General features: G+C 40.0%; 1 gene segment (V, D, J or C); it reads left to right on the top strand.

The window, feature by feature from the left end:
* The first annotated feature begins 1,438 nt into the window (after window positions 1-1,438).
* Window positions 1,439-7,930, top strand: LOC138833363 (immunoglobulin kappa variable 1-39-like). The segment is given in 4 exon segments: window positions 1,439-1,496; window positions 1,614-1,912; window positions 2,351-2,409; window positions 7,813-7,930. Coding segments are annotated over 4 exon segments (531 nt in total).
* Window positions 7,931-13,225: the final 5,295 nt, after the last annotated feature.

Raw genomic sequence — 13,225 nt, forward strand, 5'->3', positions numbered from 1 at the left:
TTGTCTGCACCAGGAGTGCATGTTTACCATAAGCCAGGTCCAGCATCAAAGCTCTACTCATTATGTGGAAGGGGGAGAGGAAAACAGAATTTATTTCTATAATCTGCTTTGACTCCAATAGTGTGTGAAATAGTGCAGTTAGCAGGGTTGCTATAGGTACCTGTCATGTAGGGCCTGGTACAGATGGACTCTGACTTTGGCAATGCCTGGTCTGTGAGCTACTGGCCTTTGGGGAGCATTGCTATCTTCGTGCACCTGCAGCAACTGCTTGGACTCACAATAAGATGGTGGATTCATTGTCAAGCAAATGTCCTGTCCCTGTCTTCCCAGTTGTGACATCCAGCACTAGGATGAACAGCTTCCTCACATGCTGGACTCCAGGTGGGAGCCTTCCTCATCATACTCTGGATTCATCACCTGTTGCATTTTCCCTTGTCTTCTCTGGGCTTTGCAGCTCCGGTGTCCCACTTCATACTTCACTATGCTACATGTCATCCTTTCAGAGCTTGTTTATATCATAAACTCTAAGTTCAATCACTGAAAACTTCTTTAATTACAAATTCCATTAAATGGGAGGTACTGTAGGAATTTACAGAGTAAATTGAAGTTTAGTTCAGCCTTGGTTTAGAGAATAGCTCAGGTTCTGAGGAGGAATAAGTTAGATTAAGAACAATAAGGCATGAATGTCATCAAGACTTCAGGAGACTTTCAGCTCAGAAATGTACAATGATAATATGGCTATGCCTGTAGCCAGGTCTGATGTTAAGTCTACTGGGTGATGGTGGTGGGAAAGTGCATTCAGAAACAGAGGACAGCAACCTGGAGTTGATAGCAAAACCCAATGGCTAGCCTGTACATTGTACATCATAGCACAATACTGCACATACTTTAATATCGTACTTTTCATTGTCTTTCATTAAATCTTAGTTGATACTTGTCTATCATCTATTTATTTAACTGTCAATCTCTCTATCAACCTAGATACCCATGTAGCTTGAGAAATTGAGTGATTGTGTCCATGATTAACAAATGGGTTCAAGGAAATCAAAGACTTAGAAAATCCCATGTAAATCATTAATTCCTCATTTTGGAACTGTTTTTGCTTGAAAAAATGACTTAGATAAAATGCTATCATGAAAAGCATGTCATGACCCATGTATAAATTAAAGTTCATTGTATTTAACCCGAGAGGTATTCTGTCCCCTGAACCCCAGAGAGGAACATTCTCTTCAGGCACATCAGTGCTACCCTGGTATGGTTTTTTGTATTTGGGACATTATGTCTGGGCTGAGATACTGAAATCTGGCATGCTGGTGCAGCTGCCCTGGCCCCTTCCAACCCCTACTGATTTGCATGTGCCCAGAGCACAGCCCACTGCCCTGAGCAGTTCTTGAAAGCTACTTACATACTGTGCAAGAGTCAGTCCTAGTCAGCACACAGCATGGACATGAAGGCCCCTGCTCAGTTCCTGGGGCTCCTGCTGCTCTGGATTACAGGTAAAAAAAGACTATGAGGTTCTCCTCAGTCTGCTGTAGTCAGTGATGTGTGGCTGTTTATGAAGTTTCTTATAACATGCTTGATTCTTTGTATACTTATTACTTTTCCAATGGCAGGTACCAGATGTGACATCCAGATGACCCAGTCTCCATCCACTTTGTCTGCATCTCCTGGAGACAGAGTCACCATCACTTGTCGTTCCAGTCAGGACATTAGCAGTTGGTTAAGCTGGTACCAGCAGAAACCAGGGGGAGCTCCAAAGCTCCTGATCTATGATGCAAACATTTTACAATCCGGAATCCCCTCCAGATTTAGTGGCAGTGTATCAGGGACAGAGTATGCTCTCACCATCAGTAGCCTGCTGCCTGAAGACATTGCCACTTATTACTGTCAACAGCATTTTATCCCACCCACAGTGATACAAGCCATAACATAAAACTCCAAGAAGCAGAAGTGTAAGGCTAGGCTACCCCACCTGCTTTCTTCATGCTTCCTCTTGCAAGAGCTGTCCTAGAATCATAGGACATGAATCCTGCCCAGGATATCCTGGACCAGTGAGCTTCTATGTCTCAATCTTTAGAGTAAGTATAATTATAGATGTGCGATACTGGCACTGGGCTGAATGTTGAAATATTAAAATGACATTCCAGACTATAAACAAGGAAATACTCCGCCTTTGTTCTGGTTTCATTTAATCTCGAATTGATTTTCACAATGTGCAGAGAGACACTCGGAAGTTATTTCAAAATTTTATTTGAGATTTTTAAATACTTTATGCACAAATTTCATCAGCAAGTAAAGACAGCTTGCCACTTCATTTTTCTGCTTCATGACTTTTGTGCTTTTTTTCCAGTTAGTTTTAGATTTTCTTATTGCATTTGGAGAACCTCAGTACAATTTGAGGTACAAAAGGTAATAGTGTACATTTCGTTCTTGATTTCTAGATGTTTCTTATGAACTCTAGAAGTGACTCTTTGGCCACTGAGGAAGATCAAACAAAATCCATGTCAAAGGCAAGCTGAGTGACCTTCAACACAAGAGCTCCAGTCAGATCACCAGTCATTAAGAGTGTGACTAGTCTTGAGCGGGTGGCTCGTTCCTTTAAATGCTAGCTACTCAGAAGGCTGACATCTGAGGATGTCAGCAGGAAAGTCCATGAGACTCTTATCTCCAATTATCACTGGAAAACCAGAAGTGGACATGTGGCTCAAAGTGGAGAGTGCTACCCCTGAGTTCAAGCTCCATGAGTGACCAAAAAAAGTATGAATTGCTGATGAATATACGTACTTGTGTTGTATGTCAAAAAGTTTTCGAGTAGTTCATTGCACACTATTTTTGTTAAAAACCAATTGCTTCACTATAGATATTTATAAAACAATCGGAAACAGGGGAAATGAAAAAAAATCTACAAAATATATGAATAAATAGAATACATTATGGTTCATTTATGGAAACATCCAAGGAATAGCTAGTACTATTACAAATATTATGGAATTATATATTGTAATATACAGTAATGTATGGTAATATATAAATGGAGCAATAAAATGTTACTTTATATGTACAATGAAGACTTATCAAATATCATTATGTTCACAGTTTAAAAAATGAGTGGCATATATCCTTTGGGCCATATGTTTTAAAACATGAATATAGACTTATTTATTGCTGCATACATACATACATATGTCTTTATATTCATAAATATCAAGAGAAAGATGCATCATGTGTAGATATACACACACAAACACACATACACAAACACAAATTATGAGGCATTTGATGAAACATAGTTTAGTTTGTCCAGAGCCTGTCCTAAAGACAGAAATGTAAGAATGCAGAGCATGGAACTTTTGAGGAAACCTCTATATTGCTCACCTATATTTTGCTAAATAATCTTATTTCTACACTTACCATTTTCATGAAAATTTCAAGAAAACAGAAATACTTTGGATGACCTTTTGTAGTAGTTCTTCTGCATTGACAAGTGGGTAGAATAGCTTGCAGATTAAGAAAGTGTATTTCTGAACCTGTCTGTGAGAAACTCTCTAGAGAGAATTGAGTGAGACAGGAAGATCCACCTCATAGTCCACAGCTCCTTTCAATAGGATGCAGTCTCTTGTGCAATAAAACAGCAAGGAGGAGGAAGGAGAACATTCACTTTGCTTCTTGGGTGACATGATGTGAGCTCCACTGGACTCTGCCCATACAGCAGAGTAAAATTTCTAATCTAAGATTAAAATAAAGAATTCTTCCCTTCAAGTTGCTTTTTATTAAGGTCTTGTCACAGCAATTAAAAGCTAAGTACACATCTTTATAACATGTTCTAACTAACGTTGACCAATGATATAAGATGAATGCTGTACTGAGAGCATTTGGCATCACCATCTCTGGGTTGAGAGGGATGGCTATTATTGTAGTGGAAACTATGGCAATTTGTTAGATAACAATGTGGGGAAGTAGATTTTTTTATAAGTGTGGGAAAATAAGTTTCTAAGCTGAGGATGTAGAATAACATACCAAACTCATCTATTTAGCCTCAGGAGGATGAAATGTGGTTTGAATAAGGCAGGAGTGCTGAGGCCAGGACGTGGGGTCGTACTCCATATTCTGGGAGTAGGAAGAGAGTGGCAGCTCTTCTCTGCAGGAGGCAAGTGAGTATAGAGCAAGGTTTCCCCCTATGGCTCCATGTACAACTCAACTGTTAAAACTGAGTTTCTAGATCCTTTGCCTTAAACTTCTCAATAATTTGTGAACAAATCCACATCCCATGATAAGTCCATTGGCACTGAGTGCACTTGACATCTGTAACTAAGAATAATGATGAAATCACACAGAGAATAACAGGCTCCTTTTTTATAATTATAATACTTTTCCAGCACACTGGCTTCGGGAAGTCAACACTAATAACCTTGTAAGTTATCGGGACTCAATGACAAATAGACAAAAAAGAAATGCAAATCAAAACAACATGGAGATTCCCCTCACCCCAGTTAGAAAAGCTATCACCAAAACCTCTAATAACAACAGATGCTAGAGGGAATGTGGACAGAACCATACTGTACTGCTGGTGGGAGTGTAAACTTGTTCAACCTCTTTGGAAAGTAGTATGGAGGTTCCTCAAAAGACTGCACATAGAGCTACTCTATGACCCACCAGTCCCACTTTTGGGCATTTACCCGATTGATCACAAACCAGACCATACTAAACCTACCAGCACAACTATGTTTATTGCATCATTATTTACCATAGTTAAAATATGGAACCAACCCAGATGCCTCTCAGTAGATGAACGGATCTAGAAACTGTGGTATATATACACAATGGAATTTTATGCCTCTATTAGAAAGAATGACATTGCCCCATGTTTTTAGGAAATGGAAAGACCTGGAAAAATTTTATTAAGTGAAGCAAGCCAGGCTCATAAAACATAGGTCCCATAGTTTCCTTTATTTGTAATAACTAGTACATGTCTGAGACAAGTAGAAATGTTCAGATAAGTTGATGTTAGGCAAAATGGACCCCAAGATAAGGACTCAAATGTTTCTTCTTTTGTGCTATTGTTTCTAACATATTTATGAGAATTTATTTTGTTGCTTTATAAGGTCGCTCCCCATTAATATAACCCCTGTTTTCACTGTATATGATGTTGGTATAATTTGTGGAGGGGAAGGGAAAAAACAAATTGTATAAATAGGGATACAGGTGGACCCATTGCAACAATGAGATGTACAAGATGTTATGTCAACAAATGAACTTTTTTGGCACAGGGCAGGGCACGAGGGGTGGCAATGGGGGTGGTGCAGATGGAAAGAGATGTTAAGGGAAACAAAGCAGGTGGTAACAATGCTTGATAAGAAATGTACTCATTACCTTGACCATGTAATTGTAACCCCTCTGTACAGTATTTTCACAATAAAAAAAAACTAGCTCAGGGGGAACCACTGGTTCTCCCCATTTGGACCATGTCATGCATGAATAGCGATAGATTTTCCTTTACCACTTAAGCCTTCCACATGCCATGGGACCTATGTTTCTTTGGGCCTGGATTACTCCACTTGATATAATTTTTTTCCAAGCCTTTCAATTTCCTAAAAAATGGGGCAATGTCATTCTTTCTGATGGAAGCATAGAATTTCATTGTATACATGTACCACATTTTCTTAACTACTCATTTGTTGAGGGGCATCGGGATTGGTTCCATATCCTAACTATGGAAAAAAATGATGTGATAAACATGGTTGTGCTGGTAGCTTTGATATGACCATGTTTGTGTTTGTTTGGGTAAATGCCAAAAAGTTGGGATTGCTGAGTCATAGTGGAGCTCTATGTGGAGTCTTTCGAGGAACCTCCATACTGCTTTCCAAAGTGGTTGGACAAGTTTACACTCCTACCAACAGGAGGGTTCCCTTCTGTCCACATCCCCTCCAGCATTTGTTATTAGATTTCTGGATTATAGCTATTCTAACTGGGGTGAGGTGGAATCTCAACATTCTCTTCAATGATCTTGAAAGCAAAAATTCAATATCACACTCTTTTTATGAAGCCAGCTTAACCCTCATCCAAAACCAGGCAGGGACTCATCAAAGAAAGAGAACGATAGACTCATTTCTTTGATGAATATGGTCGCAAAACTTCTCAACAAAATATTGGCCACTTGACTTAAACAACTCATCAAAAAAATCATACACCATGATCAAACAGGATTCTTTTTAGGGATGTAAAGCTGGTTCAATATATGCAAATCAATTAATAAAATTAAACAAGAGCAAGGATAAGAACCACACAATTATCTCAATAGATGCAGAGAAAGAAATTGACAAGATCCAACACTCCTTTATGATGAAAGCTCTGGAAAAACTAGGAATCTACAGAACATCCCTCAATACAATAAAGGCTGTATATGACAAATCTACAGCCAGCATTATACTAAATGGCCATTTAGGTCATACCAAAGACATTTCCTCTAAATTCAGGAAAGAGACAAGGATGTCCACACTCTCCACTTCTTTGAACCAAGTATTAGAATGCCTAGATCATGGGCCTCAAGCAAGAAAGCTCAGGCATCATGTCCATGTCCTGGAGCTGTGCCCAGCTCCTGAGGATTTGCATGTGCCCTCGCACAGCCAACTTCCTGACCCATTCTTCATGGTCTGCTCACACCCTGTACATCAGTCCGTCCCAGTCAGCACACAGGATGAGTGAGGGCCCCTGTTTAGCTCAGGGGATCCTGCTGCTTTGACCCAAAGATAAAGAAGGACAAGACTAGGAATTTATTGAGCCCAGGGTAAACAGAGATGCCTTACTCCTCATGGAAACTCCCAGAATATAATTGATTCTGTGGATATTTGGTTGATGTTTTCAATATCAGGTGCCAGATGTGACATCTCCATTTTCCAGTGTCCATCCTCTCTGTGTGCATCTGTAGGAGACAGTCTCCATCACTTGCAAATCCAATCTGGGATTAGTGATGATTCACAGTGGCATCCTCAGAAACAAGGTGATGCTCCTAAACTCTTGATTTATTGGTCATCCAATTACAGTCTGGTGTGACATCCAGATTTAGTGGCAATGGATGGGGAAGAGAGTCTACTTTCACTATCAGCAACCTGCAGTTTGAAGATATTGCTACTTACCACTGTCAAATGAGTAATAAATAGTTCAACCCCCATGGTGATATAAGACCAAATATAAACCTCCCTGGGGGAGTACAAACATGAGAGGCTGAGTTGTGTCAGCTGCCCCTCCTGGTGGGTCGGCCTGCTGACAGTGCATCTCAGCCACAGCCAGGCTCTGAAAGTCACTGGGGGATTTGGTAGAGGGGGGGTCATTGACAACCCTCTCAATCTCGTCTGTCTGGCTTCCATCTGCCTCAGGAGCACCAACCAGATAATGCTTCTGATTTCTAATAAAAAAAACACAGATCTGTCCTTCTGAGCCTCTGAAATATAATATCCAGGTGGATATAATTTGCAGTTTGTCACACAAGAGGCCTTTGCTCTTCTTGTGCTCCCTTTACACTGCTGCACCCACCTGCTAATTTGCATAGTGCTCCCTAAGGAGGACTTTCCCTTTTGAGTCTGAGATGAAGGCTCAGTTTGCCCTTGTCTTGTCCTATCAGGACTCTTTAAAAAGAATTCTTTTAGTAAGCTCCTGGGCTGCTAATGCTCTGGCTCACTGGTAAGGACAGAGGGAGAAGAACAATGAAATCAAGTAAATTGCAAGGAAATGAAAAGAACTAGATCCTCATATTGAGTGATATAGGTCAGGAAGCAAAAACAAAATAGTGTGGTCCTACTCACTTGTGGATTCTAGATTTAATGATGGTAGTGATGATGGCATTGATGATGATGATGATGATGATGATGATGATGATGATGATGATGATGATAATAATAATAATAATAATAATAATAATAATAATAAAACATGAATTCCAAAATGGAAAAAATCTGAAGGGCGACAGGTGAGGGTGAAAGAAAGGGACAAAAGCACACTAAGTGTAGAAGATGCATTGGTATATAAATAAATAGATATACATGTATATACACTCACATGTGCATTTGAGATATGAAGTTCCTTTAAACAGTATGAAAAATGATGGGAATGGGAGAGGAAGAGTACAGCAATAGAAAGGAGGTGGTGATTTTTTCAAAATAAGCTGCATTCAGGTAAAGATTCTCATCTAACCTCGTGTTGTTAATATATGACAATGACAAGTTATCCAACAATAAAATAAGTAAAATGCCATGATTATGCATATAAAACTCCTGGGAATTTGCACAACTATTAACAAAGAACGGTAAAACTCCTAATGAAAATCTTGTCAGCTGCTATGTCATAAAAAGGCCACTAGATGGCAAACAAACCTCACAAAGAAAAACCTGAAACCTAACCTTGTCAATAGGAGCTTGAAGCCAGGGAGTTCATCTCATGCTTTCATGGCACACATGGCATGTAAGACCATGGTTACAGAAGGTATTGTGTCTCCCCATGTCCGTCCACTTTGTAAACTGTTATCAAACCTCACAAAGATGACACACAAGTTTCTTGTAGTGAAGTCATTAAGGGCAGGTCAGAAAGGTGAGGGAAGGAGGGTGGACCCTGCAGATATGCAGCCCTGAAGGGAACATGTGCACACACCCTGTCCAGCTGTGGGAGGTGAGAGGGGGCTGCAGTGTCAGTGCTGTTCCCCAGCAGTTCCCAGAGTCCTCTGCAGTGATCAGGCCACTGATTGTCCTTAAAGGCACAGATGGTGTCCTGAGCTTCATGATGTCAGGCTAGAAATATAACTGCTCATTGTTCCTAGCATTCTTTTTCAGTGTCAGAATTTAAAATGCTGAGTTAGAACTTGTGACTTTAAATGAGCATCATTATTCCACAATACTGTGAATTTCCGGAAATTAAGTAATCACTTAATCACAATCAAAAAAAAAAAAAAAAAAAAAGAACCTTGGGGAAGGGAGGGAGGGAGGGGATGGTAGGGGGAAAACAATGGAGGGGGTAACAATGTTCAAGAGGAAGTGTACTCATTACCTCACTCATGTAACTGTAACCCTCTGTATAGTATCTTTACAATAAAAAAATTAAAAAAAAAAAGAAAAAGAAAAATTGGCAGCTTGATCAGAAAAATAAAAAAATAAAAAAATAAAATGCTGAGTTAGACAATTAGAATTATATTAATTAATGTGCTAGTTTAATATGTAATTTACTACATATGAACAATAGATTTATAAATTCTACATTCATTTGTGAAGTGCTACTCTCTATTCTGAGAGGAATAGACTTTTTCCTTGGACCCAGGCCTCACTCAGGTCCATGGTCCAGACCATTAACACCTTTCTTTCCTGTATGCTCTTTCTTCTTCCAGGAAGATCCCCAGAAATGTTTTCCTATGTCCTCCTTGGTCTTCATCTCTTTCCTTAGTTTTCAGCCTCATCTCTCTGTCAGGTGGCTACATTCCTCACACCTCAGGGCAGTGTAAGTCTACCTGCAGCTTTGATATGAGCCTAGTTTTCCAACTCTTCCATGTATTTCAGTACCTAAAGTCTGTGCAGATTTCAAGTTCACAAGTCCCATGCCACATGGCCACACATGCTGAAGGCAGCCCTGGAGTGTGGATCTGGAGAATGTAATGTGTTATCCCCAGAGCCTGGCTGATTTTAACCACACTGAAATAGATACTCTTGGGGTCTCTCTTCCTCATCCTATTATTATGGCCCCTTGAATTTACCAGATGGCCTTCACAACTATAGCAGCCAGCTGCCTTCTCCTGGTTTTATTTAGTACCAGCTTTGTCCTTCAGTGCATGTAAGAGACAACAGATCTCTCCCAGCAAGGGCAGTAGGAGTTATTCATTGGATCATGTAATAAGATTGGAAGTGATATTTCAGAACAGTGAAGGAGGTGGACATATCATTTAGGGAAGCTAATAAATCATCATCAAAAGAGGGAAAAGAGCATTGTAGAAGAATTATGTGAGCATGTGGTACAGAGAACATTAATTTTTTTAAAAGATGGAGGTCATAAAATCAAGACTCAGATGGAGTTATGGTAGTAAATGATACTGAAGAAAACACTGATTGGGTATTCAGTTACTCATGGTCTATTGGCTTTTAAAGAGCAGTGTTATCTTTGCACATCATCTTCTTGGACTTTCAGTGTAAGTTCCATTGGATCACCCTGTTCATCTAACTCTGGTATGACAATCTATACAATGGGATGAAGTATATCTACATGCTAATCTCTATGTGGGGACTTTCTTCACTTCACTTTGGCTTCACTGTCTGTGATTCCCCAGGTTGAAGATGTTCTTTGCAAACTGGGTGGCTCCAGTTTCTCAACCCCACCCTTGACCTCATTGCAATTTATCATTTGTGTACCTATATGAATCACATTTCCTAAATACAACTTGTGAAAACTGCTTTATTGGTGTTCATGCATATAAAACTAGCCACACAGGAGGCTGAGATCTGATGATTAGCGTTGGAATTCACCTTGGACACAAAAGTCTATGAGTCTCTGTCACCAGTTAAACACCAAAAGGTTGGAAGTGAAGCTGTGACTCATTTGGCACACTCTCACCCTTGAGCACAAAAGCTAGGGACATAGTCAAGACCCATGCCAATACACAAAAAACTGCTTGACTTAGGAACTAAAAGACATGTAATTTGAAGGACTATGCAGCTTAAGGAGCATAATGAAGTATAAGTAAAGTTGAGTCCTCGGTCTAGAGAACAACTCAGCTTCTGAGAAAGAAGAGTTTCCATTAATAGATGAAACAAATGTCCTCTAAAAGTTCAGAAATATCTGGCACATACATGCATAATATCCACAAAGCTAGATATGATTCCAGGTATTATCCTAAAACTAAAGAAGAAATACCTGAGGTGAACTGTTCCAGAGGGAGATGATAGGTAAGAATATTCAGAAGAGAAGCAATCCAGTCATTTATATGAGTTCACAGGACACCAATGAATGTACCAATGGATTGTCCATATACCTCGATCATGACACCTTATTGCACATATGTTTTTCAGTACTACTTTCCATTAAAAACTTTGAAAACTGTCCACTTCTCTCTATCAATGCATCTATCTGTCTTTCTACCTACACAGATATTATTACTTTTATAATACACATGTCTGAGTAATAATGATCATTATTAAACCATTTAACAAGGTTCAGGCAAACAACCTGAATATTCTTAAGAATTCTGTGTCACAAACTCCACTGATACCAGAGCTAGGGGCATTTTAAAATTAATTTTCTTTGGAAATGTTTGTCTTTGAGTGACTACTTTTAGTGAAGGAAAAACGAATCAAGTCATGAATAAGTTGAAAATGTTAAAAATTCTATTTGGGGTTGGGAATTGAGCTCAGTGGAAGAGTGCTTACCTGGAAAGTGCAAGGCCCTCAGTTCAGTCCTCAGCTCTGGGAAAAAATCTATTTTTATTACAGGCCAACAGAATCATAATGTTTTCTTGTCTCTAGAAACACAATGTGCTTGTCTCTATAAGCACATTGGACATCTGGGTTCTTCAGGTGTGTGCTTTGTCACTGAGATCTGCCAGCTGAAGCTCTGACTCTCACTGCCCAAGCCATGTTGATTTGCATGTGCCCAGAGCACAGCCCACTACACTGGGAACTTCTTCATAGGCTGCTCACACTCTGTGCAGGAGAAGTTCCAGTCAGCACACAGCATGGACGAGGGCTTCTGCTCAGCTCCTGGGGCTCCTGCTGCTATTGATTGAAGGTAAGGAAAGATGATACTGGGGAATATTCGTCCAGTATTCAGCTGAGCTACCTGGCTGTTCATGGAAGTACTTGGGCAGCAGAATTAATTAAACTGCTAATGGCTTTATATTTCCAATGTCAGGTGCCAGATGTGACATCCAGCCACCATCCCTGTCATCATCTCTGGGAGACAGAGTCATCATCACTTGCAGAGCCAGTCAGGGCATTAGCAATTATTTACATTGGTACCAGCAGAGAGCAGGGAAAGTTCCAAAGCTTCTGATCAGTTATGCAACTACTTTGCAATCTGCGTTTCCACCAAGGTTCAGTCGCAGTGGATCTGGGACAGAGTTCACCCTTGCCATCAGCAGCCTGCAGACTGAAGTTGTGGCAACTTATTTCTGTCAACAGAATTAAAATTTTCCTTCCATAGTGATACAAGCCATGACAAAAACTTCCCAGAGAAGCAAAAGTGAGAGGCTGGGCTGCCCCAGCTGCTCCTCCTGCTCTACCTGCACAACTGCCTCTACTCTACACAACTTCTCAGATGCAGCCAAACTTTAAGGTCACTGGAGAGAGAGAGGTCATGGAGGCATTTGCACACCCTAACTCTGTCCTCCTGCTCATCCCATGCAGCACACACCTTACAACGACTCTTCTGACTTTAAAAATCACTAACCTTCAAAAAGGGAGCTAAAAAAAATAGAATGGAAGAAAGACAGCCTCTTCAGTAAATGGTGCTGGCAAAATTGGTTAACTACTTGTAGAAAACTAAAGCTAGATCCTTCACCCTGCACCAGAATCACCTCTAAATGGATCAAAGACCTTGGAGTCAAAGTAGACACTCTGAAAACATTACAGGATGGAATAGGCGAAACTCTAGGTCTCCTTGGGACAGGCCAAATTTTATTAATAGAAACCCAGAAACACAACATATCAAAGAAAGGTTGGACAAATGGGATTGCATGAAATTGCAGAGCATCTGCATGGTAAAGGACATAGCTATCGAGATCAATAGAAATCCCACAGATTGGGAGAAGATCTTCACTAGCCATACAACGGACAAAGGTCTCATATCTAAAATATACTTGGAACACAAAAAATTAAATCCCCCAACAACAAATCCTCAAAGAAACAACAGCTCAATAAATAAGTGGGCTAAAGACTTAAAGAGAAACTTCTCTGAAGAAGAAAGAAGGATGGCCAATAGACACATGAAGAAATGCTCAACCTCCTTAGCCATAAAAGAAATGCAAATCAAAACAACATCGAGATACCACCTCACCCCAGTTAGAATGGCTATATTCAAGAACTCTAATAACAACAGATGCTGGAGGGGATGTGGCCAAAAGGGGACCTTACTTCATTGTTGATGGGAGTGTAAACTTGTTCAACTACTTTGGAAAGTAGTATGGAGTTTCCTCAAAAGACTCCACATAGAGCTCCCCTATGACCCAGCAATCCCACTTTTGGGCATTTACCCAAATGTTTAC

The sequence above is a fragment of the Dipodomys merriami genome, unplaced genomic scaffold (assembly GCF_024711535.1).
Source record: "Dipodomys merriami isolate MVZ:Mamm:240054 unplaced genomic scaffold, mDipMer1.0.p SCAF_204, whole genome shotgun sequence".
Classification (NCBI taxonomy): Eukaryota; Metazoa; Chordata; class Mammalia; order Rodentia; family Heteromyidae; genus Dipodomys; species Dipodomys merriami.